The sequence below is a fragment of the Armigeres subalbatus genome, unplaced genomic scaffold, assembly GCF_024139115.2.
Source record: "Armigeres subalbatus isolate Guangzhou_Male unplaced genomic scaffold, GZ_Asu_2 Contig1960, whole genome shotgun sequence".
Classification (NCBI taxonomy): Eukaryota; Metazoa; Arthropoda; class Insecta; order Diptera; family Culicidae; genus Armigeres; species Armigeres subalbatus.
This window is the reverse complement of record NW_026942793.1, coordinates 5,591-31,945: the sequence shown is the minus strand read 5'-3', so window position 1 is coordinate 31,945 and position 26,355 is coordinate 5,591. Positions and strand designations below refer to the sequence as shown.

The 26,355-nt window shown below is 41.9% G+C and overlaps 1 protein-coding gene and 1 long non-coding RNA gene across 2 annotated transcripts; one reads left to right on the top strand and one right to left on the bottom strand.

Moving 5' to 3' along the window:
• Positions 1-5,741: 5,741 nt before the first annotated feature.
• Positions 5,742-6,102, bottom strand: LOC134203555 (RING-box protein 2-like; the record flags this gene model as incomplete). Its single annotated transcript, XM_062678402.1, is given in 1 exon segment — positions 5,742-6,102. A coding segment is annotated over 1 exon segment (148 nt), but the record flags the coding sequence as incomplete, so codon positions are not given.
• Positions 6,103-6,413: 311 nt separating this feature from the next.
• Positions 6,414-19,508, top strand: LOC134203554 (uncharacterized). The gene is made up of 3 exons (XR_009977642.1): positions 6,414-6,746; positions 6,890-7,472; positions 19,309-19,508. It is a non-coding gene; the product is annotated as an uncharacterized LOC134203554 (long non-coding RNA).
• Positions 19,509-26,355: the final 6,847 nt, after the last annotated feature.

Sequence of the window (26,355 nt, the reverse complement as noted above, 5' to 3'; positions counted from 1 at the left end):
ACTTAATTATGATCGTAACTTTACAAATAGGGCGCAACATTTTGTCTTGCATTGCGGATTTTTTCTAGAGTTGCATTTCTTAAGGTAATTATACAATCAGTCCCGTGGTGAATTTTAAATTCACATGTTTTTCCACTCCCATTTTCAATAGGTAAAATACGACATAATACTTTTCGTATAGTGCTAAAACTGGAGTCGATTGTATAGCATAAGTTAGCAAATGATTATACGATTGTATCACCACTGTGTGTTATGGTTCTTTCAATCCGTGCTCTTGAAAATCGACTGAAAAAAAGCACGTGGCTTCCAAGATGGCCGATATGTGGCTTTTTTGTATAACCACCATAAATTTCTCGCTACGGAACTGTTCCGGACTCACATTCTCATTTAGCGCTTCCTTAACAACCGGACTTGCATTTACTCAACTTGCACTACGGAACTTTCCCGGACCCGCATTTTCCATCTGGCGCTACGAAGCTGTTCCGCATTCTCATTTGGCGCTTCGATAACAACCGGACTCGCATTTTTCCCTCTTGCTTCGGTAATAACTGGACTCGCATCTTTTCAACTTGCACTACGGAACTTTTCCGGACTCGCATTTTTCGCTTCGCAGCTTATTATTTTTTTCAGGTACCGTTTGCAGTTGCTTTAAAAAAGATTAAGGCCCAAATTACCGTAATCCAGTCATTGACAAGAAAACCAGCCACGTGCTTTTACCACCCCCAGGAAAAAATCCGCCCACCGAGGAGAAAATGCATTCCCCAGCTGAATCGGGGAAGCATTCTCGTGTTAAAACTACATCTACACATAGTGGTGACTTCAATACATCCGTGGGATGCTTCATTTGGATGCATTTCGTAATATTATTTGAAAAAACTGCATTTTGCAGAAAATATTGCAAAGTTGAAAAAATATTTTTCCAGGAGGGGAAACCGTCGATTTATGCTACGTTTTGACAGAGCAAGTGAGTTGAACAACTCAGTTGAATTCAATTGACTTGCCAAAAGTTGAACATGTTCAACTTTCTTTTCGTTCAAGTGAATTGAATTAAGGTGTTTACACGTTCAGTTCGCGTTCGATTCAAGCGACTTGCTCAATTCACTTGCCTTGTCTAAACGTAGCATTACTCTCACGCTCTCTTATACTTTGCAGATACTCGAAAATCATCGTTCAGTGTTGCGTGTTGATTTGTTCTATATATTATGCTTGTTTTCTCGAAGATTTACGTAAACATCAAGCAATAATCTATGAAAATGTTGCTTTTCATGCTATATATTGACACTAAATATTGGATGTGAGCTAGAACTGTGAAAACGCAAGCATTCATAAGCAACGCACACACTTAAATCATTTCACAGATTTCGGTGAATTTTGCTTCAATTCACCGAAATCTCAACAGCAGATTTGTTCGGTGATTATTTCACCGATTTTCTGCGGTATTTTCCTTTGTTCAACTGTCAAAACCACCAAAAAATCTGTAAAATTTTTACCGAACAGTTCTGCTGTTGAGATTTCGGTGAAATTTCACAGAAATCTGCGATTTATTTTAAGTGTGCAGGTTATTTATTTTTTCATAATTCAAGTGTTGATAAAACGGCATCACTTTTCATGTACACAGAGAGAAGACCGATCATATGGTCATGTAAACAATCCATTGAATCTTGACGAACATTTGAGAAGGTAGTCAACTGCATCATAATTTTACATCCATGTAAAATGCATGTAGAAAATTGTGTAATTAGGAGAAGGATGCACATCAAATCAATCTCAGATGCATTTTTGAGGTTGTTTATGCATATCGCCATAATCTATGCGCTGTACAGGTATTGAAAAGGACGTTAATATTTTGTGGAAATATATAGAGTTTGATACCTTATGAAATGTTTGAGTACATTGTTCAAAATCAGATCTGAGCGAATGAGTAGGCTCTCCGCAAAAAAAAGAAGCGAACAGCAAGAAAAAGAAATCGATTTGCTGTATGACATTTGAACCTTAAGGCTCAAGGCTCCATAACTCTGTTTTGAAAATTAATGACGTTATTGCTTGTTAGTATTGGTGAGGCAACTAGTACGAAAAAGTGACGAAAATTTGAGGTGGGTGGAAATGGGGTGGTAAAAGCTTGTCAGCTGCTACATAATGTTGCCAGATGCAACAAAATGTTTACTTTTAAGCATTTATGAAATCTCGCGTGATTTTTGAAAACGTCGTAAGTCCAAATGAGAGATTCTCTTTCATTACGCTCTCTTTTGCTAATATCTAGGCTAGTTTAAAATTTGTTGCAATATTTTCACCTCAGCACACTAGACAAAGCTATTTTCTTCAGATCGGTGCTGGAAAATCCAATTTAAATGTTAGTATGGCTTTGTAATAATCAAAAGAGAAAGTAAACAAAGAGAGCCTCTCTTTTGGACTTACGACGTTTTCAAAAATCACGCGAGAAATATTTTTTATATGGAAACTTATTTTAAAATTCTTGAGTGGGCAGTTTTCTTCTTCTTGGCACTTTTCTTCGAATCTCTTCCCGATTCCACATTCTTCTGCGACGGGCACTCGGACCGCTTGTGTCCAAGCTTTCCACAACCGAAACACTTCATTTTCTTCGCGACGGATTTACTACTTTTTCCCACGAACGCCGTGGAATGTTCACCATCTCCACTTTCGTGAGTGTTATCGCGTTTCACACTCTCGTTTAATAATCGCGCACGAACGAATTCAAGCGTACACTGATCCGTGGGTAGAGTTTCCAACACTGTCACCAATTGACTGTAGGAGGAGGGCATCGTCTGAAGCAGGTAAAACACAACGAGCTGATCCTGTAGCTTGATGCCGGCCGAGTCGAGGTCGCTCACCATCCGATCAAACAGCATCAAATGTGCTTGCATCGACCCGGATTCGTCGAACTTCATCGTTGATAATTTCTTGAGGAGGTAAAATTGGCCGGAGATTCCCTTTCGAGCGAATGTATTTTGCAACGTCATCCAAATCTGCACCGGCGATCGCTTCCCTTTAATGCACTCGAGCTGGGAATCCGCGATGTTCCGTATGAGCACTGACTTGCACTTCACATCCAATTTCTTCCGCTCCGCCAACTTTCCCTGCTTCTCCCTTTTCACCTCCTCTGAGTCGCCCTGCTGTGGCTGGTATTCGAGAATCTCATCGGTCTCCTCCTGGACGCACTCGAGCAAATTCAACTCCTCCAGGTGGACCTCCATGCGAAAACTCCAGTTCGCATAATTCGAGCCATCGAAGAGGTAAATTTTTCGTTCCTCTTGCATTGCCGCCGGGTAGTGCGCGCACTGGAAAAACTAGCGACAAAGATCCGATACTTTTCGCGACGGTTTATCCGCACACACCGATCAACCGAACTCGTGCCGAAAAAAACTTTTATTTTTCGAGGTTAGGGCGTAGGCTGGGCTCCATAACCTGAGAGAAATGAAAAACACGCGCAGTCTTTGAGGTGGTTAACTACAGAATGATTTTATTCAATGATCTATAATATGACATTAGTTGTGTTGTCTTGACGATAATGCACGCTGATTACAAAGTGGTTAGATTATTCCCAACAGTGGGTTCAATACCAGGCTCGTCCCTTTCCTACTTTGTATTTCTATCTTAGTTCTTGCTGTGTTTCACGTTCTACCAAAACGATTCCTACTGTTATAACCTTCCATACAATCCCAAAACCTCCCGTGGCACCTATGAGAGGTCGTAGAGTTCTCTGCATCTTTCTTAAGTAGGTGTCCAACTAACCATCCTTCCCCTTCCTCAGCATTCGCAAGGACGTGGCCAGGACAGATCTCGACTATTGGAGAGTGCATTGCTTCCATCTAAGATATAGTGATTAGTCCCAAATCAATATCTGTGGTAACGGATGAAAAGTGATGCTACTCTCATACAATAGTCTTGGCTTGTACCACCTACGAATTTGTGCGAATTGCTCAATGCTAATGCTAATGCTAATGCTAAACTTATTTTAAAATTCTTCATACACCACTGGGTTTTCAACATACAAGTGTTGGGGAAAGCAGAGTGTATGTAATTGAGAGTGGCGACATGTGCCGCATTTGACAGGTCTCCTACACGTTTGGAACACGATTATGTATGGGAATAACAGATGAATTTTGTTCCAATTCTGACAGTGTCGCCACTCTTAATTACATACACTCTGGGGGAAAGTACAGTAAAACACTTTGATTCTCCGAATATTTACATTTTATCCGGTAAAATTTCGTGCACCGAGCACACTGAGACAGTTTCCCAAATTAATGTATGATGAAATTAAATCATTTTTTTATTCTTCATCCGCAGACTGTTTATTTGCTACTGCGTGAGTCTCGTGCCATCCATCCACACTTTTTTGTGCGCAGTGCAAATAGAACAGAATCGAGTTGAATAAGGCTGTGGCACACAGCCTTGAAAGAGTGCTAGCCACAGATACTGATTTATTAGTTCTAATCTGTAAAATGAGTAAGGAATAATGAAATGTAAATTTGCCACCAAAACCGATTATACGTTGAGAAATTATTCTACGAAAACATTGATTGTGGGGGGAGAAAATTGTAAAAGTATGCGCTGTCGTCTGCTTGGTCGAGGCTGCTCGGCTGCCGTAGTTTTGTTTTTTTTTTTTTGACTGCATGGTAGGATGAATGGTACGGTTAAATTAAATGTCAACCATTCTCCACCCTGCCAACAGAAGCTTGCATAATCTTTTCTTTTTTTTTTCCTGGTTGATTTGATTAATTCGACAAACTGCAATAATTATTTGATTAAATAAATCTGGCAACGATGAAATGATGATTTTTTTCTTGTATATGCATAAAGTTGTTTGCGTGTCGACTAGCATATTCGATGTATTGTTTTGATATTTCTAAGTTGCTTTGCCGAGATTTTGAGCGCATTATTTCACCTAATGCGGTAGTGAATTCGGGTGTTCCGATTTTTACAACATTCACAATACAGCCGTCAAATTTGTCTCTCACTTCAAATTTTTTAAAGCAGTTTTCGTTGGTTTTTCGACATGAAGTGAAGAAATTGGTGTTCAACATCAAAGACAAAAGTGAAAGTTAGGTAGTGAATTATGTTTAGTTGTGATAAAATCAAGAAAACGGCGAGAAAAGAACAAGTGAAAAACTGAGTGCATGTTCAAAACAAGTGTATGGATGTGTTTCGATCGTTCGGAGTTGGTGTGTGTACAATTAGTATACGAAAATTTGTTTAGGAAAAAAGCAGTTTTAAGCGCTTTTTAGTCAAATAATTATGCTACGTTTAGACAAGGCAAGTGAATTGAGCAAGTCGCTTGAATTGAACGCGAACTGAACGTGTAAACACCTTAATTCAATTCACTTGAACGAAAAGAAAGTTGAACATGTTCAACTTTTGGCAAGTCAATTGAATTCAACTGAGTTGTTCAATTCACTTGCCCTGTCAAAACGTAGCATTAATAATCAATTTGCTAGGTGAGTGAAAAATTCATATAAAAATACCATGAATATACGTTGACAGAGGTAAGTTGATGAATAATAGTGAAATATTGAATTTTGGCTAAAATTGCATTAGTATTAGTACGAATAAGAACAAAATCATCTTCATCATCAAATTGATTACGGTTTATAGAGCCTTAATGCTACGTTTTGACAGGGCAAGTGACAGAGCGTGCTTATGTGTGCTTTTTGTCAAATTTGGGTTTATTGTTCTTTGCAGGCACGTCTGCAATGTGGCTGAGGAATTTAATAATCACTTACCCATGACTTGCACCCGGCAAATGGCACAGGTATCGCACTCAACGTCCCAGCTCCACATGGCCACTGCGTTCCACTTCTTCAGGGTAAACATTTTGTCCGGTTTCACGTCGTCGAACTTATCGCACGAATTTTCATTTTCATCACCCATTTTTTGCGTAAAATATCAGTTTTCACGGTTTAATTTTCACAAACGGAAGCACAGAACTCGAAATCACTTCAGTAACATGCAACACAACACTAGCATGTAAACATAAACAAATAATGACAAGAATCAAAGTATTTTGGATGACAGGTAGTATGCTGTTTTGATTTCGTTCATACACTGAAAAAAATGGGACGGGCTCAATATATCCCGCTCGGAAAGATCTTCCCGCATTGGAGGATATCTAGAAGGGAACAAAAATCTACCTCGTTTAGACACCAACCACCCTAGTTTGGATTCAAATCAATCTCGGTCTCGAACCAAGTGCATGTTACCATTCGATTTTTGCTATGTGTGTTTGCTTTTTTATACCAGTGCACTCACACTTGCTTATCAACCGGTTCAATCTGTCACATACATTTTCCGAATCGCGCCTTTTGATCGCCATCTTTTTTCTTCACGCGACCTCGCCCTAGGTATTTTTTCAGATTTGGAAGATTCGTGCTCACATTAAATTTAATAGAAAATAAAATTAAGTTTGGCTCTTAAGTTTCGTTAAAATAAAAACAAAGTATCTGCTTCGTGACTGCGAATAGTTCGATTTGAGAAGGCCAGTGACCGTTTCGTGGTTTCAATATTACCAAGGAATAAGGACCCATTATGAGACATTCTCACCAGCAAACCACGGCCTACGATGTTCAGGTTTTCAAATGTGCTCCGAAGTTTTCCATTGATGGTTTTCCAATAAAACTTAGGATTGAGATTCCCGCAATCATCCGGATCTATGGAGCGAGTACAAAACATTTCAACCACCCGCCCGCTGTGAACCGTTTTCAATTTCAATCCTTTTGTTTTCACTCGAGGTAAGTTCGGTTTTCCTTAAAAGTAATGTGATCAACCATTCTGCACATTGACTTCCGTATTCATATCTATCTGGCTTCGGAAGTATGTAGTTACTAGTAGGAATAACCGTGTCAAGCGTACAATAATTTTATTACATTTCTAGTATCGCATTTATGCCGCCAACGGTTCCAAATCCGGTGAAATAGACGTCAAAAACATTTGATGAAGATAAAGGAAGCTTCGGCATTACCCGTTCATAATCTTCCGATCTGAAGCCTCACAACAACCAAACATCATTCCCAAAGTTGTCGAAAGACGCCACACATGAATCCATCCGGGACAAGCCTAGAATGTATTGCATCTTCGGAGAGCCGTTAACCACAAACAGCCTCGCCTTGTTAGCGATGCACTTATTCCTTGAGGTCTGATTTGAGTGGAGGAGCTGAATGAGCTTCCGTTAAGCCTAATATGCTTCACAACTGGTTCCATAGAAGATTATCGGCCGACGAAATATCAGTACCTGTTACATGTCGAAACCGCATACAGCTCAAGATGAACAAGTCAGGAAGGAGGATGAAATGGATCGGAACTGACAACGTATTAGTGGCGTGCAAATCAACTTTAGCCGAACATCTGATCAACATAAACATGAACTTTCTTCAATCTTCACAAGACACCAACCGCGTATGCTATGGCTGGAATCGATGGATCGCTGCTAGAGTTGAAGTACCTATTCCAAAAACAATGTAAGTAATTAAAAGCAAATTGATCTCAAAATACCAGTCCCCATATTTGGTCAATTTTTGACTGAGTCTGAGGTCTGAGCTGGATTTACTAAATTACCTAACTTTTGAAATTATGCTTCTATAACCATTTTTCATAATTTCTATTTTAATATCTTTTTACCTAAGTTTGTTGTAAGAATTTTCCCTTCGTTCGGGAATCCTGTTTAGATTCCTTCATGAATTCAGTAGGGAGGAACTCTTAAGGAATCCAGTAAGGATTCCATTGGGAATCTCATCTTTATTGGAATTACAACCCTTCTGGGTGGAGGGATTCTTTCCGTTGCGAATTCAGTATTAAATCTAAAGTATGTATAGCAATTGAGAATTCAGAAGTCATTCCTTCAGGAGTCGTAAAGACCAAACTTTTGAGAATAAAAAAGTTGTTCCTTCTGACATTTAGTAGACGTTCATTCGTGAAATCAGTAGGCGTTCCTCCGGGAATCCTTTGAGCGTTCCATCAAACATTCAATAGGCGTTCCAACAGAAATCCAGAAGGTGTTCCTTCGGGAATCTAATAGGCGTTCCTCCGGGAATTCGGCGAGCAATTTCTTTAGAATCCTGTAGGCATTCCTTCAAAAATTTAGTAGGTGTTCCTTCGAGAATTTAGTGAGCAATCTTTTGAGAATCCAGTAGGAGTTCCTCCGGGAATCCAGTAGGCGTTCCTTCGGGAATCTATTAAACCCCAAACGAAATTCAGCGGAACGGCGACGGAAGCGGAAAATTTGACAGAAAATATATGGGCTAACTGTCAAATCTTTAGGGGTCTTTAGGCACTCCTCCGGGAATTTAGAGAGCAATCTCTTTAGAATCCAGTAGGTGTTCCTCCGGGGAATCCAGTAGGCGTTTCTCCGGTAAGACAGTACGCGTATCTTCTGGAATCCAGTGGGCGTTCTTTGCCCGTTGCCGTTCCTTTGAGAAGTTTATAGCCGTTCCTTCGGAAATTTAGAGTGCATTCTTTTGTGCTTCCAGTTCCTCCGGGAATCCAGCACGCGTTCTTTCGGGAATCATGTAGGCGTTCATCCGGGGAATCCAGTTGGCGTTTTTTCGGGAATCCAGTAGGTGTTTTTCCGGGAATCCAGCAGGCGTTCTTTTGGAAATTCAGTAGGCGATCCTCCGGGAATCAAGTTCGCATTCCTTTTTGGGAATCCTGTAGGCGTTTTTAGGAATTCTAGTAGGCGTTCCTCCGGAAATTCAGTAGATGTTCCTCCGGGATTTCCGTAGGCGTATTTTCGGGAATCCTGCACACTTAAAATTCTAAGTTTACCGTTTGCCGAGAATCCAACAGCCGAGATATAGGTAATAATTTCGACGAATTTCGGTAAAATTTTTACCGAGATTTCGGTAAACTCTACCGAGTGATCGGTAATCGTTACCGAGATCTCGGCAAAAAGTCAACTTTGCCGAATTTCAGTAAAAAATATCACCAAGATCTCGGCTGTTGGAATTTCGGCAAAAATTTTGCCGAGGTCTACAAAATAATTTAAGTGTGTGTAGGTGATCTTTCCGGAATTTAGTAAGAAATCTTTTGAGAATCCAGTAGGCGTTCCTCCGGGAATCCTGCGGACGTTCCTTCGGGAATCCTGTAGGAGTTCCTCGGAGAATTTAAAGAGCAATCTTTCTAGAATCCAGTAGGCGTTCCTCCGGGAATCTAGTAGGCGTTCTTTCGGGAATTTAGTGAGCACTCTTCTGAGAATCTGGAAGACCAATAGGCGTTTCATCAGGAATTCAGTTGGAATTCTTTTGGAAATCCTGTAGGCGTTTTTAAAGATTCCTCCGCGTATCAAGTAGGCGTTTCTTTGGAAATTCAATAGGCGTTCCTCCGTGAATCCTGTAGGCATTCCTTCAGAATACTGTAGGCGTTTTTGGGATTCCAGTAGGCACTCCTCCGCGTATCCAGTAGGCATTCCTTCGGGAATTCAGTAGGTGATCTTTCGGGAATCCTGTAAGAGTTCCTCCCGGAATTTAGTGAGAAATCTTTAGAAGATCCCGTAGGCGTTTCTCCGGGATTTTTGAGGATCCAGTAGGCGTTCCTCCGGGAATCCAGTAGGCGTCCTTCGGAAATTCAGTAGGCGTTCCTTCGGGAATTCAATAGGCGTTCCTTTGAGAAGCCAGTAGGCGTTCCTTTGAGAATCCTGTAGCCGTTCCTTTGTGGGCTTCTAGCGGTTCCTTCGGGAATCCAGTAAGCGTTCCTCCGGGAATCAATAGGCTTTTCTCCGGGAATCCAGTAGGCGTTCCATCGGGAATTTAGTGATCAATATCTTTAGAATCCAGTAGGCGTTTCTTCGGGAATCATATAGGCGTTCCTTCCGGAATGTAGTAAGAAATCTTTTGAGAATCCAATAGGCGGCCCTTCGAGAATACTGTTGACGTTCCTCGGAGAATACAGTAAGCGTTTTTCCGGTTATTTAAAGAGTTATCTCTTTAGAATTCACTAGGCGTTCCTTCTGGAATACTGTAGGCGTTCCTTCGGGAATCCAGTATGCATTCCTTCGCGAATTTAGTGAGCAATCCTTTGAGAATTCAGTAGTCGTTTCTCCGGGAATCCAGAAGACGTTCCTCTGGGAATCTATAGTAGCCGTTCCATATGGAATTCAGTTAGCGTTCCTTTAAGACTCCTGTAGGTGTTCCATCCGGAATTAAAAGCATCATTATCGGTCGCGATCATTTTAATCACCCGCGCAGCACTGTCATTTTAGTTTCGTCACTCGTTTCCGCATCGGTAACTATTTTCGACTCTCAATTTGGTTGCTGTATTCCGTACCGGTGACGTTTTTCAGTTGACAGTTTACCGCTCTTACCGCGCTATCAAATTTGGTCACCTGTCAGTCGCACTACTGTTATAGCAGCGCGTTTAGTACCGACCGATAAAGTGTCAAGTAATGATACTGCGCTGTCAAACGGCTAATACTCGCGCCCGGTAATCTTTCTCTAACAGGGCAATCCATTTAGAATCCAGTAAGCGTTGCTTCGGGAATCCAGTGAGCGTTCCTCGGAGAATACAGTTGGTGTTTCTACGGGAATTTAGAAAGCAATATATTCAGAATCCAGTAGGCGTTCCTTCGGGAATTTAGTAGTGAGTAATCTTTTCAGAATCCAGTAGGCGTTCCTCCGGGAAACCAGAAAGCGTTCCTTCGGGAATCCTGTAGACGTTCCTTCGGGAATTTAAAGAGCAGTCTTTTGTAATTACAGTAGGCGTTCTTCTAGGAATTCAATAGGCATTCCTCCAGGAGTTCCTTCAGAAATCCTGTAGGCGTTTTTTATGAATCCAGTAGCGGTTCCTCCGGGAATCCAATAGGCGTTCATTCGGGGATCCCTAAGGTATTCCTCCGGGAATAGTGCAGGCTTTTCTTCGAAAAGTCCATTCCTCCAGGAATTCTCCAGAAGTTCCTCCAGCAATTCCTCCGAAAGTTCCTCCGGGAATTTCTGTGTAAGATCCTCCAGGAATTCCTCAGGAAGATCCTCCAGGATTTCCTCCGTAAGTTCCTCCAGGATTTCCTCCGCAAGTTCCTTCAGGAAATCCTTCGGAAGTTTCTTCAGGAATTGCTCGAAAAATTCCTCCAGGAATTCCTTCGAAAGTTCCTCCTAGAATTCCTCCAGAATTTCTTCCAGGAACTCCTCCGGGAAATTAAGAAAACACATTAAAGTTAAAAAAAGAACATTCCTCCGCAAGCTACTCCAGGAAATCCTTCATTGGTTTTTCAAGGAACTCCTTCAAAAGTTCTTCCAGGAATTCCTCCAAAAGTTCCTCCAGAAATTTCTTCGGAAGTTGCTCCAGGAATTCCTTCAAGAGTTCCTTCGGAAGTTCCTTCAAGAACTATTTCTAAAGTTCCTTAAAGAATTCCCCCGGAAATTCCTCTAGGAATTCCTCTGGAAGTTGCCCCAGAAGTTCCTCCACGAACTCCTCCGGATAATGCTCCAAGAAATCCTGCAGGAGTTCCTGCGGAAGTTCCTCCAGAAATTCCTTCGGCAATTTCTCAGGAAGTTTCTGCTGGAATTTCTCCGGAAGTTCATCCGGAAGTCATTTGTAAGTTTCTTCAGGAATTCCTCCAAAAGTTGCTCCAAGAATTCCTCCAGAATTTCTTCCAGAAACTCTTCCGGAATTTTTCCGGAAGTTCCTCAAGGAATTCCTCTGGAAGTTCCTCCAGGAATTTCTTCTGAAGTTCCTCCATAACTTCCTCCAAGAATTCCTCCAAAAGTTCCTCCAAGAATTCCTCCGGAATATCCTCCAAGAATTTCTCCGGAATATTCTCCAGGAGCTCCTCTGGATGTTCCTCCAGGAATTCCTCCGGAAGTTCTTCCCGAGAAATCTTCCTGAAGTTCCTGAAGGAATTCCTCCGGAAGTTCCTCCAGAAATTCCTCCGCAAGCAACTTTTGGAGGAATTCCTGGAGCAACTTCCAGAGAAATTTCTGGAGGAATTCCTGAAGAAATTTAAGGAGAAATTCCTCCGGAACTTCCTTCAAGAATTCTTCCAGAAGTGTCTCCTGGAATTCCTCCAGGAATTCCTCCGGAAGTTGCTTCAGCAATCCCTCCACAAGTTCCTTCAGGAATTCCTCCAAAAGTTCCTTCTGAAGTTCTTTCAAGAATTATTTCGGAAGTTCCTCCAGGAATTTCTCCTGAAGTTGCTTCAGGAATTCCTACAAAAGTTTCTCCAGGAATTCCTCCAAAAGTTTCTCCAGTGATTCCTCCAAAAGTTTCTCCAGAGATTCCTCCGGAAGTTCCTCCACGAATTTTTCCGGATGTTACTTAAAGAATTCCTGCGGCCAAGAATTCTCGCTTAACTTTTCAAAAGGTCCTAAGTAACATTTTTTCATGAATTAATTTGAGTAGCGCAATCAACAGACCAGAATGAAAGCTTGTCCTTTTGAAAAGTTAAGCGAGAATTCCTCCAAAGACTCCTCCAGAAATTTCTTAGGAAGTTCCTCGAAGAATTCTTCAAGTTTCGAAAGTTTCTTCAAGAATTCCTCCGTAAGTTGCTCCAGGAATTCCTCCAAATGTTCCTCCAAGAATTCCTCCTAAAGTTCCTCCAGGAATTCCTCCAAAAGTTCCTCCAGGAAATCCTTCATTAATTTCTCAAGGAATTCCTCCAAATGTTCTTCCTGGAAATCTTCCGGAAGTTCCTCCAGGAATTTCTCAGGAAGTTTTTCCAGGAATTCCTCCGGAAGTTCTTCCAGAAATTCCTTCGAAAGTTCCTCCAAGAAATCTCCCAAAGGTTCCTCCAGGTATTCCAAGTATTCGGAAGTTCTTCCAGGAATTCTTCGAAAGTTTCTCAAGGAATTCATCCGGAAGTTTCTCCAGGAGTTCTGCTGGAAGTTGCTCCAGGAATTCCTCCAAAGTTCCTTCAGGAATTCGTCCGGAAGTTCTTCCACAAATTCCTCCGGAATTTGCTCCAAGAATTCCTCGAAAGGTTCTTTCAGAAATTGCTCCGGAAGTTCCTTCAGGAATTCCTCCGAAAGTTCTTCCACAAATTCCTCCGGAAGTTGCTCCAAGAATTTCTGCTGGTGTTCCTGCGGAAGTTCCTCCAAAAATTTCTCAAAAGGTCCCTCCAGATATTCCTTCGGAGGTTCCTCCAAGAATTCTTCTGTAGTTCCTCCAAAAGTTACCCCAGGAATTGCTCCGGAAATTCATCCAGGAATTCCGCCGGAAGTTACTCCAGGAATTCCTCTGGAAGTTCCTCCAGGAATTTCTCTGGAAGATCCTCCAAAAGTTCCTCCAGGAAATCCTCCGTAAATTCCTCCAAGAATTCCTCCGGAATATCCTCCAAAAATTTCTCCGGAATATCCTCCAGGAGCTCCTCTGGATGTTCCTCCAGCAATTCCTCCGGAAGTTCCTCCCGAGAAATATTCCTGAAGTTCCTAAAAGAATTCCTCCGGGAGTTGCTCCAGAAATTCCTCCGCAAGGAACTTTTGGAGGAATTCCTGGAGCAACTTCCCGATAAATTTCTGGTGGAATTCCTCCAAAAATTCTTCCAGAAGTGCCTCCTGGAATTCCTCCGGAAGTTCCTCCAGGAATTCCTCCATGAGTTCCTTTTGAAGTTCCTCCAAGAGTTCCTTTGGAAGTTCCTTCAAGAATTATTTCGGAAGTTCCTCAAGGAATTCCCCCGGAAGTTCCTTCAGGAATTTCTCCTGAAGTTGCTCCAGGAATTCCTTCAAAAGTTTCTCCAGGAATTCCTCCAAAAGTTTCTCCAGGGATTCCTCCAAAAGTTTTTCCAGGGATTCCTCCGGAATTTCCTCCACGAATTCTTCCGGATGTTACTTCAAGAATTCCTGCAGGAGTTCCTGCGGCCAAGAATTCCTCCAAAGGTTTCTCCTGAAATTTCTTAGGAAGTTCCTCGAAGAATTCTTCGGAAGTTCCTTCAGGAATTCCTCCAAATGTTTCTCCAAGAATTCCTCCAAAAGTTCCTCCAGCAATTCCTTCAGAAGTTTCTCCAGGAAATCCTTCATTAATTTCTCAAGGAATTCCTCCAAATGTTCTTCCTGGAAATCTTCGGAAAGTTCCTCCAGTTCTTCCAGAAATTCCTTCGAAAGTTCCTCCAAGAATTCTCCCAAAGGTTCCTCCAGGTATTCGGAAGTTCCTCCAGGAATTCTTCGGAAGTTCCTCAAGGAATTCCTCCGAAAGTTTCTCCAGGAATTCTTCTGGAAGTTTCTTCAGGAATTCCTCCAAAAGTTCCTTCAGGAATTCCTCCGGAAGTTCCTCCACAAATTCCTACGGTAGTTGCTCTAAGAATTCCTGCTGGAGTTCCTCCAGGAATTCCTCGAAAGGTTCCTTCAGAAATTCCTTCGGAAACTCCTCCAAGAATTCTTCGGAAGTTCCTTCAGTAATTCCTCCGAAAGTTCTTCTACAAATTCCTTCGGAAGTTCCTCCAAGAATTCTTCGGAAGTTCCTCCAAGAATTCTTCCGAAGTTTCTCCAGGAATTCCTCCGGAAATTGCTCCTGGAATTCTTCCAAAATGTTCCTTCAGGAATACCTCCAAAAGTTACTCCAGGAATTCCTCCGGAAATTCATCCGGGAATTCCGCCGGAAGTTTCTCCAGGAATTCATCTGGAAATTGCTCCAATAACTCCTCCGGAAGTTGCTCCAGGAATTCCTTGAAAAGTTTCCCCAGGAATTCCTCCGGAAGTTGCTCCAAATATTCCTACACGAGTTCCTGCGGAAGTGCACTCATGAATTCATTGAAAGTTTCCTCCAGAAATTCCTTCGGAAGTTCCTCCAAGACGCGTTCCCAGATGCGAGTAAACCCCTTTATCGATTATTTGAACATTACTTTTTCTTCTTGTTGGCATTACATTCTCCACTGGGACATTGCCGCCTCGCAGCTTAGATTTCATTAAGCACTTCCTTTATCAACTGCGAGGTTTCTAAGCCAAGTTACCATTTTTGCCTTCGCAAATCATGAGGCTAGCACGATGATACTTTATGCCCATGGAAGTCAAAAAAATTTCCGAAAATTTCCTCCGGAAGTTCCTCCAGAAATTCCTCCGCAAGGAACTTTTGGAGGAATTCCTGGAGCAACTTCCGGAGAAATTTCTGGAGGAATTCCTGAAGAAACTTAAGGAGGAATTCCTCCAAGAATTCTTCCAGAAGTGCCTCCTGGAATTCCTTCGGAAGTTCCTCCGGAAGTTGTTTCAGGAATTCCTCCACAAGTTCCCCCTGGAATTCCCCCAAGAGTTCCTTCGGAAGTTCCTCCAAGAGTTCCTTCGGAAGTTCCTTCAAGAGTCCCTTCGGAAGTTCCTCCAAGAGTTCCTTCGGAAGTTCCTCCAAGAATTATTTCGGAAGTTCCTCAAAGAATTCCCCCGGAAGTTCCTCCAGGAATTTCTCCTGAAGTTGTTCCAGGAATTCCTTCAAAAGTTTCTCCAGGAATTCCTCCAAAAGTTTCTCCAGGGATTCCTCCAAAAGTTTCTCCAGGGATTCCTCCGGAAGTTCCTCCACGAATTCTTCCAGATGTTACTTCAAGAATTCCTGCAGGAGTTCCTGCTGCCAAGAATTCCTCCAAGGGCTCCTCCAGAAATTTCTTAGGAAGCAGAGATGCATCCTGAACAGAACAAGAGCCAAGAGCGTGCCTTGGTGTTCTTAGTTTTGAACTCTGCACACAGTTCAGTGTGCACTGGGTTGATACGCAAGCAAAACGATCATGGTAACTAAGATTCCTTAGATTTGTAACTATGCAAAAACATACGAGCATGCTTGATTTCTATCCGTCAGAAGCCCACGTGTTCCATTACTAGTTGAAAAATGAGTAGCATGCCGTCGCTTGAGTTTGTTTTCCTAGGATACAAGTTGCTAAGTTAGGTCAGTGCTCTTGAACAGTGTGCAGTGTTCAGAACTTTTTGAACACGAACACGCGTTCTCGTGTTCAGATGCAGCTCTGTTAGGAAGTTCCTCGAAGAATTCTTCGGGAATTCCTCCGGAAGTTCCTCCACAAATTCCTCCGGAAGTTGCTCCAAGAATTCCTGCTGGAGTTCCTGCGGAAGTTCCTCCAAGATTTCCTCGAAAGGTTCCTTCAGAAAATTTCCTATACCGGGACCGAGAATCGAACCCAGCCACCCTTAGCATGGAATGCTTTGTAGCCGCGCACCTTAGCGTACGGCTAAGGAGGGCATTATGCCTTGTGGAAATGATAAGGCACAAGAACCCAATAGTGGCTGGACCAGCATTAGTAGGACCGACTAGCGCTGGTAAGTAAAATATGAGCAAGTTACATATATACATGAAAATTCTGGAACGAATTTGAACTGAATGTCGGAAGGAATCCCGAGTTCTATCCTAAGCTTTATTGCAGAAAGATTGTCTTCTGGAAACCGGTCCTTGTTCTTCTATATATGCGATTGCCTTAGAAGAAATTCCCAAAGGAGTTCCATTTGAATTAGACAGCTAGAGTCTTTGTACCTTGACTTAAGTCGGGATCCACTTTCGTGAAACCCTCCAGGCTTGTCGAGATTTGTTTTAAAATTAATCCGAAATTCCTTCTAAAATCCAGTCCAAATTCCCAATAAAATATGTATATTAGAGTGGTTCAAAAAATCGATTTTGCTCCACAGTGCTCATCTTATTCTTTATCATGTTCTGAGTGTCCTCTGAAAATTTGAGCTCATTTGGAATAAAACTGATTTAGCACAAGCGATTTCAAGTTTGCATGCAAATTAGTATGGGAAAATTTATTTTTTCATTATACTGTTAATAACGCTTCCCCATGAGGCGCAGGTTAAAAGAAAACCTACATAGCTAGAAGGAATACTCAACAGCTTTCACCCAACGAAAACCGCATGTTAATTAATCGCCCCAATAATTAGTAATCGATTTTAATACAGATTGCGAATCTTTAGTCATGATCGTTAAACTTCTTTCAGGGCATCACTGAAATATGCAGTGCAACATAGTAGCCTGAATTTGTGTGTGCTATCTTTCGCGCCACGAGCAGCAATGTTGCCTGTTGAGGAGTTATGCAATTAGCTCCAGAAACCCATGGTATAGATTTAATTCGAATACTAATTATTCGAACGATTAATTAAGATGCGGTTTTCACTGAGTGAAAGCTGTTGAGTATTCCTTTTAGCTATGTAGGTTTTCTTTTAACCTGCACTTAATGGGGTAGCGTTATTAACAGTATAATGAAAAAATAAATTTCCCCATACTAATTTACCATGCAGAACATGGTAAAGAATCAGATGAGCGCTGTGGAGCAAAATCATTGTATATGTGGGGGCCCTCCTTAGCCGTGCGGTAAGACGCGCGGCTACAAAGCAAGACCATGCTGTGGGTGGCTGGGTTCGATTCCCGGTGCCGGTCTAGACAATTTTCGGATTGGAAATTGGCTCGACTTCCCTGGGCATAAAAGTATCATCGTGCTAGCCTCATGATATACGAATGCAAAAATGGTAACCTGGCTTAGAAACCTCGCAGTTAATAACTGTGGAAGTACTTAATGAACACTAAGCTGCGAGGCGGCTCTGTCCCAGTGTGGGGATGTAATGCCAATAAGAAGAAGAAGAATGTATATGTATGTATTTCGGACATTGCCTGGGAATACTGGGTAGATTCCTCGGGGAATTATGATAGGATATCTTCGGAAGTCCTGTGAGTATTCTTTCAGGAAACATGGAGGATTTCTTCGAACATCCTTGATGATTTATTTCATTCGAATATCCTGGTTGGATTTAGTAATTCTGCGGAGATTTTTTCGAGAATCTTCCCTGATCCACTGGAGGAATAAATTACTGTAATTTTGAATCTTGTTATTCTTGGATGATTTCTCTCGGATTCGAACAAGGAGTTCCCATGGAATTCTTGAAGTATTCTATCAAATTTTCTAGAGTTTTTTTTTACGGAATTCTTGAAGAAGTTCTGTCGACCTAGTACTTGGAGCTTTTCTGGAAGTATTCCTCTAGGAATTCCAAGAGAATTCTTCCCGAAAGTAAAATTCCCTCAGGTATTTCAATTTTAACCTTACTTTGGGTCTATTCACAAATTAAGTAACGCAAAAATCCGAGGTTTTGACCACCCTCCCTCCCCCTTGTAGCAAAAAGTAACATTTTTGGTACCCCCTCCCTCCCCCATGTAACGCGTAACTGTGAAAATTTTAAAGGCAGATTTGGTTTTCCTTCACTGATGCATGTGGGTTTTGCTATTTTTGAACAGGTTTTAAGTGGTTGAGCTAAAATGCAATTGCTTAGAATGAAAACTCTCTGGGTTGCCTCTGTCAACTTTGGCTTAGTTTGGAAGATCTAATAGTGAGACACAATAACAATCAAAACGACGTCCTCGAGGTCTTTCCATCAAATAATATAATCTTTAAAAATCGTGAATATTCTTCGTGTATATGAATAATAATCAGTGTTAAAAAACATTTAAAGTAATTTTTTATTCGCGTTATGCGTAACATTTGGTAGTACCCACCCCCTCCCCCACCTTTTAATGTAACAAAGTATAACGCAAGTTGGAACCACCCTCTCCCCCCAAAAGCGTTACGTAATTTGTGAACAATACCCTTTTCTTAATTTGCAAATGGTTATCGTTGTATTGAATCAGGGTTTAGGTAGCAAAACTCTTGGGACAACTGACGCTTCGTCATCACATTCCGTTGTAATTCCGGTTCATAAAAATCCCTCAAATTTCATTTGGTTTCATTGAGAATTTCGTCCGTAATCCTTAGGGAATTTCTTTTGGAATTCTTTGCAAAATCTCTTTGATTCTTTTCGGAATCCTATGAAGATTCCATTTAAATTTGTTGATATTACATTTGGTATTTTCTCAAAATTCCGAAAAAAGTGATTTCGCATTTCGATCTGACTTTTAGGAATCCATTCAATATTCTTTGAGAATTCCGAAAGAAATCCTTTGAGTATTTAATTAATTCGGATTTAATTTTAACTGTTTCATGATTTTATCCGCCACTTTTTCGGAATTCAATTCGGTATACTTTCGAAATTCCGGTCCAAATTCCTTTTGGAAAGATTTTGAATGGAATCATCATATCATTCCGAAATAAATTCTCACTGAATTACGAATGGAATCCTCAAAAGGATTTCAAATGGAATTCTCAAAAGATTTCAGAATGAAATCCTCGAAGGATTTTAAATGGAATACCACAAAATCCAAATAGAACCCAGAAATGAATGAATCTCCAAAGGATTTCTAGTGGAACTCTCAACGAATATTGAAAAGAATCCTTATTTCTCTAAAGAACTTCGAATAATCTTTGAAGGATTCCGATAGTATCTGTAATTACGTGTGTCATAATGTCCCCCTGGCATATTTTCTTCAAGCCCGTTGCATAATGCATTTTTTTTTTCATCCGAACAGGTCCTTCTTAGGGGCGGGCCAATTTCCCGTTTCGTAGCCGTACCTTGGAGTGGTCAATTTGAATGACAATACCATCGCCTATTTACCGTTGAGGGACCTGTCTGCTGCGCCTCGTCGATTCCATACAGTCGATGTAAACAACTTTCGCGAAAATGTAAAAAAATGCTTTAATAAAGGATGTTTATAATAAAATTTATACTTGACAAAATGATTGAATAATTTCCAATGTAAACAAACCGAAAATAAAGAACAAAAAGAAGAAGAATCTAGGTACCCATGTCTCCTCCATATCTATCAAAAATCTAGAAGAACTGTGGTACTCATGTCTAGGAGATGTCTCTGCGTCATCTAAGAGAACCGATGTGTCAAATCCCTTTCGGTTCAAACCGTTTAAACCAGTTACCTCGCCAGTAACTCGTCTAAAATTTGAGGTAGAAACAGTTTGTTGCATTTGAGAATTAGTTGAGGTCTGACAGGTTCTAGACATCGAAGAAAAATATCTAGGAGACTAATTTTTTTGTCTCAGAGATATCACAGGAGACATCTAGAACCCGCTCGGAAAGATCTTCTAGATGTCTCCTGTGATATCTCTGAGACAAAAAAATTAGTCTCCTAGACATTTTTCTTCGATGTCTAGAACCTGTCAGACCTCAACTCCACCTCCAAATACAACAACCGTTTCTACCTCAAATTTTAGACGAGAGTTACTGGCAGAGTGGCTTAACCAGTTTAAACGGTTTGAACCGAAGGAATTTGACACATCGGTTCTCTTGGGTGACGCAGGAGACATCTCCCTAGAACACTTGAGTACAGTTCTTCTAGATTTTTGATAGATATGGAGAGAGAGCATGGGTACCCTAGATTCAACCTTCTTTTGTTCTTTGTTTTCGGTTTCTTACGGTTTACATTGAATTATTCAATCATTTGTGTCAAGTATAAATTTTGACTTACATCCTTTATTAAAGCATTTTTTTACATTTTCGCATGAAAGTTGTTTGCATCGACATGTATGGAATCGACCTTGAGGCGCAACGAACAAGGTCCCTCAGCAGTAAAATGAGGCGATGGTAGTATCAATTCAAATTGATTCCTCCAAAGGTACGGCTACAGAAACGGAAATTGGCCCGCCCCTAAGAAGGACCTGTTCGGATGAAAAAAAAATGCATTATGCAACGGGCGAAGAGAAAATATGCCAGGGGACATTATGACACGTAATTACCAGATACCTATCGGAATCCTTCAAAGATTATTCGAAGTTCTTTAGAAGTAAATGGGATTCTTTTCAATATTCGTTGGGGAGTTCCACTAGAAATCCTTTACAGAATTCATTCATTTCTGGGTTCTGTTGGATTTTTGGCGTGGTATTCCATTTAAAATCCTTCGAAGAGATTTCATTTCGAAAATCTTTTGAGAATTCCATTTGAAATCCTTTGAGGATTCCATTCATTAATTCGGTGAGAATTTATTTCAGAATGCTATGATGATTCCATTCAAAATCTTTCAAAAGGAATTTGGACCAAGATTTCGGGCAGCAGTATGCCAATTGAATTCCGAAAAGTATGTGAGATAAAATCATAGGAAACGAGTTAAATTAAATCGAATTAATTAAAATACTCAAAGATTTCTTTCGGAATTCTCAAGGAGCCAGATGGAGTTCCTAAAAGTCGAGATCGAAATGCGGAAATCACTTTTGAATTTTCGGGTGGAAATACCAAATGTAATTATCAACAAATTTAAATGGAATCTTCATGGGATTCGAAAGAATCCCAAAGAGATTTTGCAAAGAATTCCAAAGAAATTCCCCTAAAGTTACGGACGAAATTCCTCAATGAAACCAAATGAAATTTGGAGAGAGTTTTTATGAACCGGAATTTCAACCTTGGAATGTGATGACGAAGCGTCAGTTGTCCCAAGGTTTACCTGACCCTGATTCAATACAACGGCTCATTTGCAAATTGAAAATTGGCCGATATTGTTCTAAATTACGTAACGCTTTTGGGGGAGAGGGTGGTTTCCAACTTGCGTTATACTTTGTTACGCACGTAAAAGGTGGGGAGGGGTGGGTACTACCAAATGTACGCATAACTGCGGGCGAATAAAAATTACTTTTAAATGTTTTAACACTGATTATTATTCTATATGAAAGAATATTCCGCGATTTTTAAAAAGATTATATTATTTGATGGAAAGACCTCCGAGGAACGTCGTTTCGATTGAAGTATTGTATGTCTCACTATTAGAATCTTCCAAACTAAGCCAAAGTTGACAGAGGCAACCCAGAGAAGTTTTCATTCTAAAAAGCACAGTGCATTTTTGAAATCGCTTACTTAAACCTGTTCTAAAAATAGCAAAACCCGCATCGATCGAAGAGAACCAAATACTTGCCTTTAAAATTTTCGGTTCGCGTTCACGCTGGTAGAGGAGGAGTACCAAAATCTTACTTTTTTGCTACAAGGGGAGGAGATTGGTCAAAACCTCAGTTTTTGCGTTACTTAATTTTGTGAATAGATTTAAGTAAGGTTAAAATTGAACAGAATGCCACAAAGAAATTTTACTTTTCAGGAAGAATTCTCTTGGGGCTCTAGAATGCACTGAAAGAAAGCTCCAAATCTAGGTCGACAGAACTTCTCCAAGAATTTCATAAAAAACTCTAGAAAATTTGATAGGCACAAAATTCCATGAGACCATGTTCCAGATCCAGGAGAATGTCCAAGAATAACTTTAGATTACAGGATCAGGGATTACAGTAAACAGAGCCGCCTCACGGTGGCCAACTGCAGTGGATCAGGTACCATTTTGCATTCATGCCTCAGGCAATCGAAATTATCTAGACCTGAAATTATGCGCAAGTCAGACTTAATGCACGCCACAGCATGGTCTTGCTTTGTAGCCGCGCGTCTTGCCACGCTGGGAGGCGCCGCACATACTCTAACACCGCGTTTGCTTTCCACAGCACTCATCTGATTCTTTACCATATTCTACATAGTAAATAATAACCATAGGAAATTTACAACTTTTCATTCATTATACTGTTAATAACGCTACTACATTGCAGGTTAAAGAGAAAACCTACATAGCTAAAGGAATACTCCAGCAAGCTTTCACTCAGTGAGCCGCATACTTAATTGATCATTCCAGAATAGTGATCATTCAGTGTCTCAACACTATTTGGAGTGGACTGGATGGAAGGATGGGATTCGTTCTCCAAGCAGTGAGGAGTGGGGATGAAAGAGTGGGGGCAGAACTCGAGACATGTTCCGGAGGAACATGTTCAGGCAGTGAGCTGAAATTTCTCAGGTTGATAGTACCATGATCGTTCAGGCAGGAGGAGGTTCCTGGAAGGACAGAACCGGATGGTGTGAGAGTTCAGGAGGTTCCTCAGGAGTTGCTCAGGAATTCCTCAAGAGTTCAGGTACAGGAGAGTGGGCAGAGGTTGGTGGAGAAGAGTTTCCAGGAGCAGGAGGTGGAGTTGAACTCCTGGAGAACTGAAGGAACTGTGACTTCGAGAGGAGGTGGAGGACATCGAGAATTCCTGGAAGGACTTTGGGAGAACTTCGGAGAATTCCTGAGGAAAACAGCCAGGAAGCTCCTGGAGCTTTCGGAAGGGAGCAGGAAGGGTGGGAGGATTTCCAGGAGGACTCCTGGGCTGAAGGTGCTGGGAGGACTTTGGAGGAGGATTCCTGAGGAAGGCCAGGACTTCCTGGGAAGAATTCTTGAGACCAGATGAGTTCAGGAAGGCTTTCAAAGGCTCATGGAGAACTCCTGGAGAGAAATTCCAGGGAGGGAGGAAAATTTCCTGGGCAGGAAGTGCTCAGGGAGGTGGATGACACTTGCTTGACGGGAGAGTGGGAGTTCCAGGCTGAGGCCTGGGCCTTTGGGAAGGAGGAGGACAGAGTTCCTGGGAAGGAGGTCCTGGATCCTGGGAGGCAGTGTTCAGGCACCAGCAGGAAGGATTGGGAGGAGCAAATTCCGGAGGTGTGAGGAGGTTCCTCAGGAGCAGGAGCTGGGACTCCTGGAGGTGGTCCTGGGGAGAGATCCTGGAGGCTGGTGAGGAGGAGAGTTCCAGGAGAGGGATTCTGGACGGAGGGAAATTCCTGGACTTTCTGAAACAACCGATGGTGACGAAACCGTTTCTGAGACACTGGAAAGGGTGCTTGAAAGGATTCAAGGTCTTTGAAACATCCGGAATTTAAGATTCCTCGTGGGAGAACTTCTCTGAGAAATCTGGGCTTTGGAGAAAACTTTGGAGGAGTCCTGGAGCTTTGGGAGCAGGACTCAGTGAGAACTTTGGAGAATTCCTGTGGAGGTGCTGAGCAGCCTCAGGAGGATTCTGGAGGGCCTTCAGGAGGTTGGGAGTTCCTGGAGAACTTCGGAAGGAGTCTCCTTAAAGGATTCCTCCAGGGAATTTCTCTGGAGTTGCTCCAGGATCCTCCAAGAGTTGGCATGAGCCCCCCTGGAGGACTTTTCAATTCCTTCAGGGAGTCAGGAGATCCTGGCGGATGAACTCCTGGGAGGAGTGAGGTCAGAAGGAAAATTCGGAAGGAGGAAATTTCAGGAGGCAGGAACTTTAAAGTGCTGGGGACATGAATTTCTTGAAGGGAACTTCTTGAAGGAACTCCTGGAGCAATTTCCGAAGAAATTTCTGGAGGAACTTTTGGAGGAATTCCTGGAAGAACTTTTGAAGGAGTTCCTTGAAAAACCAATGAAGGATTTCCTGGAGTAGCTTATGGAGGAATGTTCTTTTTAACTTTAATGTGTTTTCTTAATTTCAGACTTTCGGAGGAATTCCTGCAGGAACTTTTGGACGAATTCCTGGAGGAACTTTTGAAGGAATTCCTGGAAAAACTTCCTGAGGAATTGCTGGATGAATTTCTGAAGGAATTCCTGGGGATCCTTGTGGAGGAATTCATTGAGGAACTTTGGATGAGTTCCTGGAAGTACATTTGGAGGAATTCCTGGAGCAACTTCCGGAGGAATTCCTGAAGGACCTTTCGAAGAATTTTTCAAGGAACTTCCGAAGGAATTTCTGGAGGAATCTTTGGAGTTACTTCCGCAGGAACTCTTGGAGCAATTCTTGGAGTGACACCCGGAGGAATTCTTGGAGGAATTCCTGGAAGAACTTTTGGAGGAACTCCTGGTGTAACTTCCGGAGGAATTACTTGAGGAACTTCTGCAATAATTCTTGAAGTAACTCTTGGAGGAATTCTCGGAGCAACTTCCGGAGAAATTCCTGGAGGAACTGGTGGAAAATTCTCGGAAGAAGTTCCGGAGGAATTCATCCATAAGCTCCTTCAGAAATTCCTCCGGATGTTCCTCCAGGAATTTCTTTGGAAGTTGCTCCAGGAACTCCTCCCAAAGTTCTTTGCGCAGGAACTTCCGAAAGAATTCTTGGGAGGAACTTCTGAAGGAATTCCTGGAGGAACTTTTGGAGGAATTCTTGGAGGAACATCCGGAGGCGTTGCTGGAAGAAATTCTGGAGGAATTCTAGGAGGAACTTTCGAAGGAATTCCTGGAGGAATTTTTCGAGCAATTCCTGAAGAAACTTCCGAAGGATTTCCTGAAGGAACTTGCGGAGGAAATCCTGGAGGAACTTACGGAGGAAATCCTGGAGGATCTTCCTGAGGAATTCCTGGAGGATCTTACACAGAAATTCCCGGAGGAACTTTCGGAGGAATTGCTGGAGGAACTTCTGGAGAATTCCTGGAGGAATGGACTTTTCGAAGAAAAGCCTGCACTATTCCCGGAGGAATACCTTAGGGATCCCCGAATGAACGCCTATTGGATTCCCGGAGGAACCGCTACTGGATTCATAAAAAACGCCTACAGGATTCCCGAAGGAACTCCTGGAGGAATGCCTATTGAATTCCTAGAAGAACGCCTACTGTAATTACAAAGACTGCTCTTTAAATTCCCGAAGGAACGTCTACAGGATTCCCAGAAGGAACGCTTTCTGGTTTCCCGGAGGAACGCCTACTGGATTCTGAAAAGATTACTCACTACTAAATTCCCGAAGGAACGCCTACTGGATTCTGAATATATTGCTTTCTAAATTCCCGTAGAAACACCAACTGTATTCTCCGAGGAACGCTCACTGGATTCCCGAAGCAACGCTTACTGGATTCTAAATGGATTGCCCTGTTAGAGAAAGATTACCGGGCGCGAGTATTAGCCGTTTGACAGCGCAGTATCATTACTTGACACTTTATCGGTCGGTACTAAACGCGCTGCTATAACAGTAGTGCGACTGACAGGTGACCAAATTTGATAGCGCGGTAAGAGCGGTAAACTGTCAACTGAAAAACGTCACCGGTACGGAATACAGCAACCAAATTGAGAGTCGAAAATAGTTACCGATGCGGAAACGAGTGACGAAACTAAAATGACAGTGCTGCGCGGGTGATTAAAATGATCGCGACCGATAATGATGCTTTTAATTCCGGATGGAACACCTACAGGAGTCTTAAAGGAACGCTAACTGAATTCCATATGGAACGGCTACTATAGATTCCCAGAGGAACGTCTTCTGGATTCCCGGAGAAACGACTACTGAATTCTCAAAGGATTGCTCACTAAATTCGCGAAGGAATGCATACTGGATTCCCGAAGGAACGCCTACAGTATTCCAGAAGGAACGCCTAGTGAATTCTAAAGAGATAACTCTTTAAATAACCGGAAAAACGCTTACTGTATTCTCCGAGGAACGTCAACAGTATTCTCGAAGGGCCGCCTATTGGATTCTCAAAGATTTCTTACTACATTCCAGAAGGAACGCCTACAGGATTCCCGAAGAAACGCCTACTGGATTCTAAAGATATTGATCACTAAATTCCCGATGGAACGCCTACTGGATTCCCGGAGAAAAGCCTATTGGATTCCCGGAGGAACGCTTACTGGATTCCCGAAGGAACCGCTAGAAGCCCACAAAGGAACGGCTACAGGATTCTCAAAGGAACGCCTACTGGCTTCTCAAAGGAACGCCTATTGAATTCCCGAAGGAACGCCTACTGAATTTCCGAAGGGACGCCTACTGGATTCCCGGAGGAACGC